General features: G+C 41.4%; 1 protein-coding gene across 4 annotated transcripts in view; it reads right to left on the bottom strand.

Annotated features, from left to right (window-relative positions):
- Positions 1–1,371: 1,371 nt before the first annotated feature.
- Positions 1,372–16,185, bottom strand: part of SLA2 (Src like adaptor 2) — a 39,269-nt gene continuing 24,455 nt past the window's right edge. For all 4 annotated transcript variants that reach the window (XM_077458960.1, XM_077458961.1, XM_077458958.1 and 1 more), the window contains exons 5-8: positions 15,649–15,752; positions 6,822–6,971; positions 3,636–3,765; positions 1,372–1,810 (exon numbers count right to left, since the gene is read on the bottom strand). In XM_077458960.1, the coding sequence (XP_077315086.1) occupies positions 1,669–1,810; positions 3,636–3,765; positions 6,822–6,971; positions 15,649–15,752 (526 nt within the window). In that variant the 3' untranslated portion in view covers positions 1,372–1,668. The remainder of the gene's footprint in view (positions 1,811–3,635; positions 3,766–6,821; positions 6,972–15,648; positions 15,753–16,185) is intronic.

Genomic DNA, 16,185 nt, shown 5'->3' with positions numbered 1-16,185 from the left:
TTCAGAGTATATAGTGCAGTTCGTATAGTACATATACTGCAGTTCAGAATATATAGTGCAGTCTGAATAGTCTATATAAGGCATTTCAGAGTATATAGTGCAGTTAGTGTAGTATATATAATACAGTGTAGGGCGGAGTAAATAATACAGTGTATTGAAGTGGTTAAGGGGAAACCTATGATAGAATTAAGAAAAAAACGGCATGGGGTCCCCCCCAAAATCCAAACCAGACCCTTACTGGAGCAAGCAACCTGGCAGGCCAGGAAGGCGGGGGGCGAGCGAATGCCCCCCTCCTAAACCATACCAGGCCACATGCCCTCAATCATGTTGGAACAGGAAGGGGCCATCCCCAAACTGTTCCCACAAAGTTGGGAGCATGAAATTGTCCAAAATGTCTTGGTTCCCTTCACTGGAACTAAGGGGCCAACCCAAACCCCTGAAAAACAACCCCAAACCATAATCCGCCCTCCACCAAATGATTTGGACCAGTGCACAAAGCAAGCTTAATAAAGACCTGGACGAGCCAGTTTGGGGTGGAGGAACTATCGGGTAAAATCCTGACCTCATCACGATAGAACACCGTTGGGATGAATTAGAGCAGAGAATGCGAGCTAGGCCTTCTCGTCCACATCAGTGCCTGATGTCACAAATGCGCTTCTGGAAGAATGGTCAAACATTCACATAGACACACTCCTAAACCTTGTGGACAGCCTTCCCAGAAGAGTTGAAGCTGTTATAGTTGCAAAGGGTGGGCCAACTCAATCCTGAACCCTACGGACTAAGACTGGGATGCCACTAAAGTTCATGTGCATGTAAAAGCAGGCGTCCCAATACTTTTTTCAAAATAGTGTATATATTAGATAACTCAATAAGCTTTATGCCGCGTAGACACGCCCTGACTTTCTGCCAGACTAGGTCCGAAGGGTTAGTCCATTGGGCAATTCGAGTGTGTGGGCTAGTCCGATCGTTTTTTGAAAAATAAATCCGATGGACCTAAAAATAAAACATGTTTCAAATCTATCCGACGGACTCAATTCCGACGGACTAAAATCAGGAAAACCGTTCGTCTTTGTGCTGGTCTGACGGACCAAATACGACGAAAGCGAAGCTATTGGCTACTGGCTATTGAACTTCCTTGTTTAGTCCCGTTTACGTCATCACGTTCATAATAAACAGACATACGAATGGACTTAGTCCGTGTGTGGGCAAGTCTGTTCTTTCGGAAGGTCCATCGGAACTCCGACGAAAGTCTGTCGGGAAGACAATCGGACCTAGTCTGCCGGAAAGTCCGGTCGTGTGTACGCGGCATTATTCTCATTTTCTTCGCTCAACCTGCCAAGGTCTGTATCTTCTATATAAAAAAAGAGTCAATTTTAAATTAAAATATTAATTTTGTTTTTTTAATAAACACAAAATATTACAATGAGACAATGGAAAGCAGCACAGCTGCAATAAATAGAGAGCAATAAAGTCCTTTAAGCAGCACAAGTCAGTAAGGATTGACCTGCAAAATCTTGCTGAACAGGCACCGAACCAGTTAAATATCCTTTTTTTAAAGTTTGTTAGTTTTTTCTTTTTAGAAACTTCTCATTTTGAGAAAAGTGATCACAGTGTCATCTCCCAGTCAATGAAATGGCTTGACAGAACTGTAGCAGAGGAAAGTAGTCTCTATGATTTTTTCCACCGATGTTTTTTCTCTGTTGACTCCTTGTCTTCTGTCATTAACATGTATGAGCTGACCGCTTCTCTGAGTCCTATGCTGACCGGGCAATCTTCACTCAGGTCGCTGTTCTCAGTAAACAATGAGGAGCTGAAAAATGAAAATATATATATATATATATTTTTTTTTTTATAATTTATGACTTCTATCTATGGTATATATTATTTTTAGTTTTTTCATGTTAAAGTGTTACTAAACCCAGGAGCCTGCATTCACTGTATCTGGTCTCCCACAGTACACAAAACATGAAAATGCAATTATTTTAGTAAATATAAACTTGCAAAATTTTAATAAAATTTATAATTGTACACTTGCACAATCATTTTTATTTTTATTTAAATTTAGCACATAGCACTTTTGTGGCGCTGATTGACTTTTACACAGTAAACTGCTAAATATCTTTTCTCATCAGCAGTATATAGCAGTCTTGTGACTTCTATTAGTGGTTAAAACTTGTGGGAGAAGTATTCATTCTCCTCTGACTGTCCTATGAGGCTGCAGGATCCCTGACCCTCTGTCTGGACCGTGCTAATTGGCCCTGTGCTGATCACATGCATGATCCCTCCCCCCCCCCCCAAAAAAAAAACTCCCTAGCAATGCACACCAAACTGGGCATGTGCAGAGTGCCCCCCAAGGCTCTGTACTATCAGCATATGGATTGGGGACAGTGGAAAAAGGGGAGCATCAGAGAAGAAGGGATCAAACAGCCTTTTTACACAATGCAGAGGATTAACTCCTTAGGTTTCACAGTGAGTACAACAAGTATGATTTATTGTATATACAGACTGATCTTACTGTTCTGGGTTTAGTAAGACTTTAAAGCGGAGTTCCAGTCGTTTTTAAGTTTATTCAAAGTCAGCAGCTACAAAAAGCGTATGCTTACTTTTAATAAACAGACACCTGTCCCATGGTCCGCCGGAAGCTTTGCTCCTCTCCCTCTCCTCTCAATGGCACTGGCATTGCAAGTGTGGGCACCTGGCTGTGACAGCTTGCGGCTTCGCAGGCGGGCGTGCACTGCACATGCGCGAGTCGCGCTGCGCCTTCTCAATGGTCGGGCAATCTTCTGGGAGCTGTGACGTGTCCCAGAAGATTGCAGGGAGAGAGGAGGAGTTGCTTAGGAGGCGAGAACGTAAGTGTGAGCTGGGTACCATTCAAAACTAGGTACCCGCTCCCCCCCCCAAAAAAAAATTACATGCCAAATGTGGAATATCATGGGGTGAGGAGTGCTTAAAGCAGAATTTCCACTTCTGGGTGGAACTCCGCTATAAATCCATACATGCTACATAAAATGTAAGCATAAAGCTAGCCGTACACTATTAGAATTTTGACGGCAAGCGGACATCTTGTTACACCCACTGGAGTCTTGCATTTCACACTTATTTTTTAACAATAAACTGAACTTATATAGTGAAATACAGTAGTTAAAAATCCATCTCACTGTTCAGATGTTAATTTTTAAAAGCAGCGGCGAGCCTAGTGATCTCACAGGTTTGCTAATCTGACAGAACACCGCTGCTTTGAAAGATGAACATCAAAACAGTCTTACGGATTTTAAAATGCTGAATTTACTGTTAAAAATAAGTGTGAAATGCATGACTCTGGTGGGTGTAACAAGATGTCCACTTGCTGCTTTCTCACTGTATCCTTACTGTGGACAAGTGCAGGGTGTAGCAATATGGCAGCAACGGAATGTCACTTCCATTACAAAATCTGACAGGTCGCCTAATCTGATGAAACACCTGCCTGGAGAAGACTGATGGCATCATCTCAGCCTAGACAATGTCACCGGATTGGAGCTCAAGCACTGCTTTTCAAATTGTAGATATGCTGCATATTGTGAAACCTCTGTATTTTTAATTTTTTTTTGCAAACGTGAAGAATTTGTGAAAGTTCCACTTAAAATAACAGCACTTACCTATCTAGGTCTCTCCAGTTGAGTGTTGGTTTCCTTACGATGATTGGCTGTGAGATTGGAACTACTGGAGGGATGAAGCCTTGTACGATACATGGATCCTTTAAGACGCAGCAAATACCGTCTGTCATTTCTATAAAAAGATCAAATAAAAGCAAAACAAATTCAACATAATGCTTCTACTTTTGTAAATAAAAAATCGATATATTGTAGAACGTTAGATGTACACTTTTGTAAAATGATTTAAAAAAACTTTCCATGTAACTGCAGCCATTAAAATCCCCCCCCAAGAATTTTATTTATGGTGCTTCCTTTCAGGGATAGCAATCTTAAAGACGCTGTTTGTGAAGAAATTATTCTCTGAAACTCCATTTCTTGGTCATGTGATTGGCTCAAGTCAAATTACGGGCCCTCCCTGCAGGAATTTCCTGTTTGAAGATATTTTGGTACCGCTTTAGTGGTCAATTCCTGCCTAGGAGGAAAGCGCACTCACTCCTGATACCCAATAGTGATAAATCATGTATGTATATATACATGATCCTGCACAGAACGGCTACCCTGTAGGACTAATGCCCTGTACACACAGTCGGACTTTCCGACGGAAAATGTGTGATCGGACTGTGTTGTCGGAAATTCCGATCGTGTGCGGGCTCCATCTGACTTTTTCTGTCAGAATTTCCGACACACAAAGTTTGAGATCTGGATCTAAAATTTTCCGACAACAAAATCCGATCGGTTAAATTCTGATCGTGTGTAGACAATTCCGACGCAGAAAGTGCCACGCATGCTCAGAATAAATTACGAGATGAAAGCTATTGGCTACTGGCCTCTTTATAGTCCGGTCGTACATGTTCTACATCACCTCGTTCTGAACGATCGGATTTTCTGACAACTTTGTGCGACCGTGTGTATGCAAGACAAGTTTAGGCCAAAATTCATCTGAAAAAATCGGATTTTGTCGCCGGAATGTCCGACCGTGTGTACAGGGCATTAGACTGCTAAAGGGTGGTTGGCAATTGGTTAATTCAGAGCAAAAAATGTAAGAATCTGCAATAATGTTTTCTAAAACACCTGTAATCTAGAGTTCACCTGCTTTTTTCTCTACAAGACTGGACTAAAACAGTGAAGGCCCACGCCCAAAACTGATAATTCCATGGTTGTGGAAAATCAAATCAGGCGGAGCCTGTGACGTCATCTCACAAACCTGGAAGGGGATGAGCCACTCCCTGGTAAGATCATGCCGATCCACTATCTTTAAGCGAGCAATGTGTAGGTGCCCAGGGACGGACTGACCATTTGGCCGCTTGGGCACTGCCCGAGGGCCACTAGGGGGCCCCATCAGGGTTGCCAGCCTCAGTAAAACCAGGGACAGTATGTAAAAATCTGTGTTTTTTTTTTACATCTGTCTCTGAAATGTCCCTTACCGACATCCTCTTGGTCTAAAAATCCTGAGATTATAGCTGACCTACCTCTCCAGTACCTTCTCAGCCAATAGAAACATGTCTGTATACTGTGTGATTGTATACTGTGTGTGTGTGTGTTTGTGTATACTGTGTGGCCCCATAATCTGTGATTGCCTGGGGGCCCCATAATCTCCTATTGCCCAGGGGCCCCATGAGTTGTCAGTTCGCCCCTGCTGGTGCCACTGGCAATAACTGCATACAAAAAAATCCAACATGCTGGTTGTACAGAAGTCACTCCATCAATCGACTTCCGTACAACCAGTCTGCCCATAGATGGATCAAATTTTGGATGGTGAACATGCCTAGATTCGATCCATCTATGGCCAGCTTTACTGTTGCTCACTGGTCTAAACTAATCTATGCGAGTGTAGTTTTATTCTTTTAATAAAGTTTTATTTTTATCAAGATGGAAAGCACGATGATGGTTTTATTTAAAGTGGTTGTAAACCCATATGAAAAAAAAAAAAAACCTGCACGACAAAGGCATAATGAGCTAGTATGTATAGCATTCTAGCTCATTATGTAATACTCACCTAAGATTGAAGCCCTCACTGGGGTGCCCATAGACAGCACCGGCCGGCGACATTTCTATCCAGAGTTACTTCCAGGTATTACGGCTCCGCTGCTGTGATTGGCCGAAGTCTCGATGTCGTCACTCCCACGCTTGCTGCTGGTAACGGCACACTTACTGAAGCAAACAGCATGCACGTCCCATTGCTTCAGTGCACATGTGCCAATGAAGTCATGCAGGTTAAGGAGATATCCGGGGTAGGTACAGGTAAGCCTTATTATAAGCTTACCTGTAGCAAAAAGTGGATTGTAATGCCACGTACACACGACCGGACTTTCTGTCAGACTAGGTCTAACGGAATCAGTCCATCGGACAATCCGATTGTGTGTGGGCTAATACGATTGTTTTTCATTAAAAAAATCTGACGGACCTTTTTTCATTAAAAAAATCTGACGGACCTAGAAATAGAACGTTTCAAATCTGTCCGACAGACTCAATTCCTATCAGGAAAACCGTTCGTCTGTATGCTGGTCCAATGGACCAAATACAACGCAAGGAAAGCTATTGGCTACTGGCTATTGAACTTCCTTTTTTTAGTCCTGTCTTACATCATCACGTTCAAAACAAACGGACTTTCGAACTGACTGTTCGTTTGGAAGTCTGTTGGGTGTACGCAACATAAGAGTTACAATTTAGGTCCCAGCTACATCACCGACCTAGTCTGAAAATACCAACCTAATCATCCTCTTCGTTCCTCCCAAGACCTCCCGCTCCCCTGGTCCCTCATCACCTCCTCCCATACTCGCCTCCAGGACTTCTCCCGAGCCTCTCCTATGCTCTGGAATTCCCAACCCCAATCTGTGAGACTATCTTCAAACCTATCCGCTTTTAGGCGATCCCTTAAAACTTTTCTCTTTCATTTTCTTCATCAGATCACCCACAGTTATTACTTTTTGTATCACTTGACCCTCCCTCCTAGATTGTAAGCTCTAATGAGCAGGGCCCTCTGATTCCTCCTGTATTGAATTGTATTGTAATTGTACTGTCTGCCCTCATGTTGTAAAGAGCCGCACAAACTGTTGGCGCTAAATAAATCCTGTATAATAATAATGAATCTTGTGTGAAAGTTGGATTCATCTTGTGTGAAAACATTCATAAAAGCAATAGGCAATGTTCTCTTTTCAATCTTCAGCCCAATCTGAAGCTTGGTCTTACCAGAATAGTAGTCCACCATGTCCTGAAGAGTAGGGAATGTTAGACGAGGAGATATATACAGCCAACCATTCTCTAGTTGATTGATACGATAATGTTTGATGGAATCTCGAGTAACTTGATTGGATCTTCTAACTGACAGACTGTAAGATCCTATGGAGAAACCAAAAGATTAAATGTACAAAATTGACGTAAAAGGTATGTTCAACACTAGAAGTCTTTTAGTAAATTAGGGACAGTATTTCAAAACATGCAATGAACATTGTAATTGATTAACCAACTTAAAAAAAGAGACATGTAACCTGCACATCAAGTGCTTAGACATAATATCTGGTTATTACATTGTTTAAAAAGCTGAAGCTACCAACAAAACGTAAAGTCTATGAAAATCCTAACAATGAACTTCTCTTATCTGCTTCATTTCGGTCTGATGAATACACCTCTTAAAGCATTTCATTTTTTCTGAGTGTTTATTACTTTAATATTAAAATTTAATATTTTGTCTCTTTAAATGTTAAAATTGTGTATTTTAATTTAATAACCTCACATTTTTTTTTCTTTTATTTTTGCATCTGATTATTACTGGTTGATCCTGCCAGTTCTCCTACTTCCTGGTTGTAAACTGACCATGCTAAGCACGGAAGCCACTGCCGAAATCAGCCTTTCTTACCCTTTTAAACGTAGAGGAACCATTGAAATAACTTTACAGTCTTAGGAAGCCCCTGCTACAAATCGTTATATGTACAACTCAGGCTCCATTAATGTAGTGGTCAGTGGGAGGAATGCCCCTTACACTTGTGGTCATTGGCAAGAATTACCATCTTACAGATAGCTAAAAAGATCAATGGTGTCAGTGGGAACTTATCTGAGGGGCAAATATTGCTCATTGCCCAAGGAACCCCTGGCAAGCTCTGGAGGAACCCTAGGGTTGGGAAAGCCTGGCCTAAATGAAGGACAGGAGCTGCCAGCATAGGCAGCACTTTACAAGGGGCCAGCACTATTTATAGATATTATACTTGCAGTGGCAATAATAATTATAATTATACTAGCTGTCCTATAAGGTTTAAACAGAGGAAAAACGTTGGGATTTTTGACAGCATTAGGCATAGGGGAATTTCACTCTGTATCAGAAGTTCAGAGGGCAATAAATCTACAACTAAGACCAGGGGCATAACTACGGATCATAGTGCCCCATAGTAAAATTTTGATGGTGCCTCCCAAAAACCTCTCTACTGTCAATCATAACATAAAGTATATCTAAATCAAAGCCAGGCAGCATGAGAGCTGTCCGCATAGTCAGTATATAACTATAGAACAGTGCTGTGTATAGATGTGGTCAGGGAAGAGTGGGGGAAAAGTTGCAGGGAATTAACTGTAATTTCCCAGGTAACCATTCTGTCTTCAGTAGCTCCCCAGTCTTTTCAACATCTCAAATATCAGGGCCTTGGTGTAACTTCTGAGGCCTCTTGGGGCCCCTTCCACCCCTAGACCCCGTAGCAGCCCCCAACTGTTCTGGGTGCCTCCTTAGTAAGCCGAGTGTGACCTGGGTTGTGTGCTTATATAAACGCACACAACTCCGGTAAAACAAACCCCTCCCCCTCCTCACAGGAGTTTAACTAACAGCACCAGGAGCTTATAGCTCCGCTGCCCTCAGTGTCTCCTGTGAAAGCAAGTAATGAGGGTAGCCGTGCTGGAGCCAAGACCGGAGCCAGGTAAGTGTTTTGGAATAGAGTAGGCTAGGAATGTTTTGTACCTTAAGGGCTAGTTTACACTTGCTTCAAAACAAGGCTTCGGACAGGCTTTGTTAAAGCTCTCTGAACGTCGATCAAAGCTCCTGTCACTAAATAAAATGATTAACATACAGTCCAGTTTACATCTTGCTTTTGCTTGGTGCTTTGATGAGGCTTTGGTGGGGCTTTGATGAGGCTTTAGTGGATCTTTGTTGGGGCTTCGATGAGGCTTTCGGCAGGGCTTTGGTGGGGCTTCGATGAGGCTTCGGTGGAGCTTTGGTGGGGCTTCGGTGGGGCTTCAATGAGGCTTCAGTGGGGCTTTGGTGGGGCTTTGATGAGGCTTCAGTGGGGCTTCAAGCGAGCTTTGCAATGGACTTCTATGGAGGCTTTGAAGACGCTTTGACTCACAACTAAAGCGACATGGGGTATCATTTTTGAAGCAAAGCCAAAACAAATCAAAAGCAAGGTATAAACAGGACTGTAAGCTAACCATTTTATTTAGTGACAGGAGCTTTGATTGGCATTCAGAAAGCTTTAGCAAAGCCTTGTTTTGAAGCAAGTGCAAACTAGCTGTTAATGTGTGTTGAAGCCAAAGCAAGTGTAAATGAGCCCTAAAGGATAAGTTCACCTTGGGGAACATATTGCATGTTCCACCCATTTTTTGCTGCAGCCTCTCAGGGATCCGGGTACGGGGAGAAGTTCCACACACCCACTGTCACTTTTTCAAAAGAGTGCAGCCATATGGGGCTCCGCCCACACAGCCGTGTCATTATTTCACAGAGTTCTGTGAATAAATGAACTACAGGTACTAACATCCTTTGTGGCTGTCGGCTTGCAGTTCTCAATGAACCACCGTGGTGCTGTTGAGCTCTGCAGTAGTTCATTGAGTCTTCCTGTCAGTGTGAAACTGGCTGTACAATGTATGGGTCAGACAGATACACTGACAGTCTGCAGGAGACCGGCATGGCACCAGAGATCTGCTGATCACTGATGCAATGCTTTCCAGGTTCCTAAAAAAAAAAAATATGTGCATTCATTTTTATTTTTATAAAGGTGAACTTATCCCTTAATGTAGAGAATGCATTAAAGAGGAAGTAAACCCTGATGGGTTTACTTCCTCTTTTTTTCCCTGCAAAGGTAAAGCATAATGGACTACTATGCATCGCATAGTAGCTCATTATGTGTCACTTACCTGACACAGGAGCCAGCGAAGTCGCCGCTGATCCCTGTAGTCCGCCGCGTCCATCTTGCTGGTGGCGTCTCGCAGCTCCGACCAATGACAGCGGCGCAACCGCGATGACGTCACTCCCGCGCATGCGCACGGGAGTCGCGCCTCGCAGCTCCGTTGCTGTCATACGGCGAAGCCGCGATGACGTCACTCCCGCGCATGCGCACGGGAGTCGACAAATTTGGCAAATCCATTCTTGGATTTGCCGCATTTAGTGCGCCTGCGCGCCGCTGTCTACGGCGCATGCGCTGTAGACAGCGGTGCCCATTTTCGGGCAAATATCTCCTAAACCATATAGGTTTAGGAGATATTGCTTGGACCTACAGGTAAGCCTTAATCTAGGCTTACCTATAGGTCCAAGTTGTTTGGAAGGGTTTACTTCCTCTTTAAGTTAACAAAAAACGTTAAGGCCAGGGGTCCGGTGCATGTTTGTTCACCAGATCAGGTCCAAAATTTTGCCTGAATTCCCACCTGAACCAGTCTCAAAAACACACAGGACTTTTGCAATCCGCTCTGTGGCTGCCCTAGACCTGTGGATTCATTCAGAGCTGGTCACACTTGCATGTCATGCGAATTAGATGCGGGGAAAACTGCATCCAATTGGCACATATTTGAACCCAGCCTAAGACCCCTTTCACACTGAGGCACTTTACAGGCGCTATAGCAATAAAAATAGCACCTGTAAAGAGCCTCTCCTGCAAGCTGCATCATTGGAGCAGTGCTTCACCACTTCTGCCCATTGAACTGAATGGGCACTGCTGCAGAACCGCTGGCAAAGTGACGCGGGTTGTTTCAACCCTTTTTTGGCCTCCGGCGGGGGTTAAAACCACCCCGAAAACCCCTGCAAAAACGACAGCAAAGAGCCGCTAAAAATAGCAGTGCTTTACCACCAGCTGCCCCGACACCCCAATGTGAAGGGGGTCTAAGACTTCAGAACCATTTTAATAACTTCCCTAATGGTGCCCCCTTCTACCTCAGGCCCCATAGCAGAAGGTGCAGATTGCTATGGTTATGGCACTGGGTGCAAACATTTCTACATCCAGAGATGTGAAAGTTATGCTTAGTAGTAATAGTTTTATAATGAGGGAAATTTACTAAACCTGGAGAATCTGGTGCAGCTGCGCATGGCAGCCAATCAGCTGCTAACTTCAGTTTCTTAAATTAAAGGGGTAATTTTTTTTAAATAAAAATAACAAACATGTTATATTAACCTGCTCTGTGCAAGTTTTGTTAACTTCCAGGGTGCCCCCCCCCCCCCCCCCGGTGCTCCTAGCTTCTCCAGTCCTCTGTCACTGGATTTGATTGGCAGCAGCAGGAGCCAATAGCTCCTGCTGCTATCAATCTGTCCAATGAGAAGAGCAATAGCGGCTGGAGCAGCTGCACTCATGCACATTGCTGGATCGAATCGGGGCTCAGGTAAGAAAAAGGTGGGGGGGGGGCTGCTGCAGCACAGAAGGTTTTTCACCTTAATGCATTAATATAGTATAGTATGGTATAAAACCTTGAGGCTTTAGAACCACTTTAGGCTTTGACAATAAAACCTGGAAGCTGGTTACTATGCATGGCTGCAGCAGCTTTTGCACTCTGGTTTTAGTAAATCTCCCCAATTTATAGTACATTTCTGAGCTAGGAGAATCAATATTCTGTAGCAGTTAGTTGGGATAATATCCAGTAATATACAACAGAGGGGCAGCAGAAAGTGTCGGCATACTGAGACAAGACTACACAGCACCTGTGTATATACACCAGGCTATTTGGTTTCCTGTTACCAATGTCAGCAATGCATAATTTCCACAACTCACACCACATATTGTGTGACAGGTGTGAGGACTTCCTGAGGGCAGACGACAAGTGCGAGATGTTCTCTATAAAGTGTAGCTTTTAGACCCTTTGTCATATCTAAGTCAGATCTCTGTACAGAACGGAAAAAATTAACTATTATTATTAACTAATTTTTTTTTTTCAATGTGCAATACAAAATCAAATGCACCTACAGGCATCCCATAACTAGCTCTAACCTGTGTATTCCTTAAAAAAAGTGCTAGCTGTCTGTCTGTCTTTGTTTTTTTTACTTCTGAGACAATGACCCAGGACAAGTATAAGCTAAAACCAGTGGCGGCTGGTGGAATTATTTTTTTTGGGAGGGGGGGGGGCGGCAAACAGTATGCCACCCCCCACCCGGTCAGTAGCACTTACCCCATCACAGGCGGCTTCCCCTACTCGGCAGCAGTGGCTTTCCGTTCTCCTGCTCTCCGTAGGTCATCACAGCGGCTTCAATTTCCTCCCTCCTCCTTGTCTGGCCAATCGGGAGTCTTCTCTTTTTGGTCGATCGGAAAAACAGGTCTCATACCCACTTCTGATTGGCCAAATTGAGGATCAGTGTTTCACCTGGGTGGGATCGGAGAGCATTCTCTGAGACCCCAGTCCCCCCTATTTTGAAGCCTATTAGAACCTCTTGCTCTGTTTCGGTTTTTATTGGGATTTTAACAGATACAAGGTAAAGAATACATCAAATAATTATTTTCCCGACTGTATAACGCCAACATTTTAAGCAGAGCTTTACAATATAAAAGGGGGGGGGGGGGGCAGTACAATAACAATACAGTTCATTACCAAAGGAATAGGAGGGCCCTGTTCATGAAGCTTACAATCTAAAGGGAGAGGGAGATATAATGCAGCTTAACCACTTACCAACCGCTGATATACATCGGCACAATGGCAGCGGTGGGCAAATGGGCATACCTGTACATTCCCTTTAATTGGTGGGGCTAGCGGGTAGCGCGCGCGCGCACCCACTGCGTACAGCGTGACCGTGCCCGCGAGTCCTGCGGACTCAATGTCCGCCAGTGTCCCGCGATCATGTCACAGAGCCACAGAATAGAGAGATACCTATGTAAACAAGCCATTTCTCCATTCTGCCTAGTGACAGGACAGAGATCAATGCTCCCTGTCATCGGGAGCAGCGATCGCTGTCATGTCAGTGGTAGCCCACCCCTCCACAGTTAGAATCACTCCCTAGGACACACTTAACCCCTTAATCACCCCCTAGTGTTTAACCCCTTCCCTGCCAGTGTCATTTACTATTTTTATAGCACTGATCGCTGGATAACTGACAATGGTGCCAAAATAGTGTCAAAAGTGTCCGATGTGTCTGCCATAATGTCGCAGTCACGATAAAAATCGCAGACCGCTGCCATTGCTAATAAAAAAATGAATAATAAAAATGCCATAAAAACATGCTCTATTTTGTAAATGCTTTTTGCGCAAACCAATCAATATATGCTTATTGCGATTTTTTTTTACAAAAAATATGGAGAAGAATACATATAGGCCTAAACTGAGGAAAAGTTTTTGTTTTTTTATATATTTTTGGGGGATATTATAGCAAAAAGTAAAAAATATTGCTTTTTTCCCAAAATTGACACTCCTTTTTTGTATATAGCGCAAAAAATAAAAACCGCAGAGGAGATCAAATGCTACCAAAAGAAAGCTCTATTTGTGGGAAAAAAAGAGACGTCAATGTTGTTTTGGTGTAACATCGCACGACCATGCAATTGTCAGTTAAAGTGACGCAGTTTTTTTTTTTTTACTCATCAAATAGAAATGAGTAACATTACGATGGTAAATAACACTAAACTTGATAAATGGCAAAAAAAAAATGTTGGTGAGTTGGAGACATAATTTCTGCAAAAATCTTCTACATGCACTGTAATTTCATTGACTATATTAGGCTGGGTTCACACTGGTGTGATGTCAGACATTGCATGTGATTTGCACCGCTGTGCACATCACGTGCGATGTCTGTGCAATACAAATTCAGCTATACAGATTGTATGGCTGAATTTGCATCAAATTCACACCAAAATAGTGCAGGACCTTATACTGTATGTTTTCTAATAAATATATTGAGAATCATAAAAATGGTTGTGTCTTTGTATACTAAGTAAAATATGTTTTTTTTTTTTTTGAAAAGACATAGTTACTACTTTCTTCAGCTAAGACTTGTTAACACATGAAACACATGAAACTCTGCCTTGAAAACCTTGGTCTGATACGATATACCACTGTGTGGGTGTGTGGGGTCTCGAAGGTAAGTTTGGTCTTTTACACATAACACATTTTAATGAATGTACTTAAAAAAAAAAAGCAAAGAAGAAAAAACAGGAAAAAAAAAACCGAAAAAAAAAAAAAAAAAACAGAAAAGGTGTATCTGAGTAGGAGTGTGTAGCTTTAGAAGTAACAATTGTTTTTTAAATTATAAAATTTTTTTTTCAAAAATGTAGAAAACAATAAAAAAGGGCTAATTCACACAGCTTCTCTGGTGTCTTTGTGTCCACTAAGAATGAATTTAGTATATTTTATGTAAAAATGTTGTTTTGATATATTCTAGGGGGCCCCTGCCAGGTACGATATATGATTTCTAACAGCAGCTGTGATCCTAGGACTAGAAGTTTGTTAATGGTTAATACTCAGATGAAAATACATTTTAAAAAATGTAAAAGAAAAAAAAATTCTATATAGAATGTGTTTTTGAAATTAGGAAACCCCATTTTGAAAACATAAAGGACTTTAATTTATTAACGAAAGAGAGCTTTTCTGTTGAAAAACAGCAGACTTACTGGTGGGATCGCCAGGTGAAAATAAAAGAAAAAAAACATAAAAACGACAACAAATGCAGCCATCATATCTAAGAATTGGTAAGCTGCAATATAATAAATGTTTGCTTTTGGTTTAATACTGCTTGAAAGTTTGACTAAACCCAAACCAATTAACAAAAATGTAATATATAGCATCTTACTGGCTCTTACATGTGGTGGCTATATTAGTCATTTCTATTATTTTGTTGTACATTTTCTAGAGGTACCGGTAATAAAATATTCCAGTTGATCCCCTTCACAAATCTTGTGTCTTTGTTACCTCCCATTCAGCGGGAACTGGACTGAAATCTCCAGCACCATTGCCAGCTTTATTATCTATCCTTGTGAATGATAAAGCAACATCTCTATATTTAATGGATATGAGGAATGGGGAGGTGTTCGTAGTCCAAGTCAGATCAGCAGCCTAGTAAAAATGCTGTTCCTCTGAATACAGAGCAACAAGTAAGTGTTTTCACAGTAGGACAGAGACTGTGTAAATGGCAAATTTCTCAGGTCAAAATTAAGCGAAAAAAGGCCTAAAAACTCTGCAACCACCACACCTAAGGTTTGCTATGCTCTAATATATTACCATATACATTTTGGGTTTAGATACCATTTAAGCAGAATTTAAATTTAATTTGCATTTTATGTGAGGATTTTATGTATTTGCATATGAAAATAATACAAATTCTAACAATTCTTCTGTAAGTTCCTCTATACCATCTTTGCAGACATGCTAAATTTACAAAGTGCAAATTTATTCTATAAAGCCAAGATCTGAACTTTTTGGTGGGTTGTGTTCCACCACCTTTATCTATAGCTTTTTATTACTGGATTCTTGCTTTTTTTTATTTAATAACATTCTTTCATGTTTCTATAGTTTCTTTGACACCATTGAGTCTCTGGATACCACAAAGATCAAAAAATGAAGTGAGCAGCTGTATAAGTGCGAACTGATCTGTGAAAATATCTTGCTTTATGATATTTTGATTTTCCTCTGTCATAACAATGTTAAATAATGTGTTGGGGTGAGGGAATTGTACTGCACCCATTACCGTACCTACTTTCACAAACGAAACCCACAACTACAGCAATAAACAATAAACAACAACTCATTATTTCCCTGTAAAAAATAAGCATTTCTGAGACTTATATTAAATATGCTATTTTTATATGTCATACTTTTCAAGTTGAAATGTTTTTAAGAGGAAGAACAAAATGATAAAAGGATTTACCTCTTCTGGTTTCACTTTCTCGGATCAAGAAGGAACCAGTTCTGTTGCTGCTCATCAAGAGCAACTCTTCTGCTTTTTCACGATTTATACCTTTGAAAAGCCACCTTAAATAATAAGGAACTTGTGGTTAGGTATTATTCTGTTCCCTGCATTGGACATGGTACTTTTTAGATGCCTGCACAAAACAAATGTGGATGTGGTAATCTTCTATTCCCTTTTTTCTGCAGTCACATTTAAAGGGAATGCACAGGTACTAGAAATAATTTTTTTATAGATAAAAAAAACTGCTCAACTTATAATAATCTTATGAAGTTTAAAGCTTTGAAATGTTTTTACATATACAGTTCTACTTCTCCATGATCGATACTGACAATCAATATGAGTTAGTGCAAATGGTGAACATGGAAAAGGTTTGCGATGGTGCTGGATACTGGAAAGTATGAACTGCTTATAAATAGTGCTTTTATTGATCTTTGTTGAATGAATTCTTCTTTTTTAAATTAAACCAGAATTCTTTTTCAAAATGCAAGCATTTTT

Source organism: Lithobates pipiens, unplaced genomic scaffold (assembly GCF_037356315.1).
Source record: "Lithobates pipiens isolate NorthernLeopardFrog02 unplaced genomic scaffold, aLitPip1_a1.2 Scaffold_28, whole genome shotgun sequence".
NCBI lineage: Eukaryota > Metazoa > Chordata > Amphibia > Anura > Ranidae > Lithobates > Lithobates pipiens.
The sequence above is the reverse complement of the archived record's forward strand: the minus strand, read 5'-3'. Positions and strand labels throughout refer to the sequence as shown.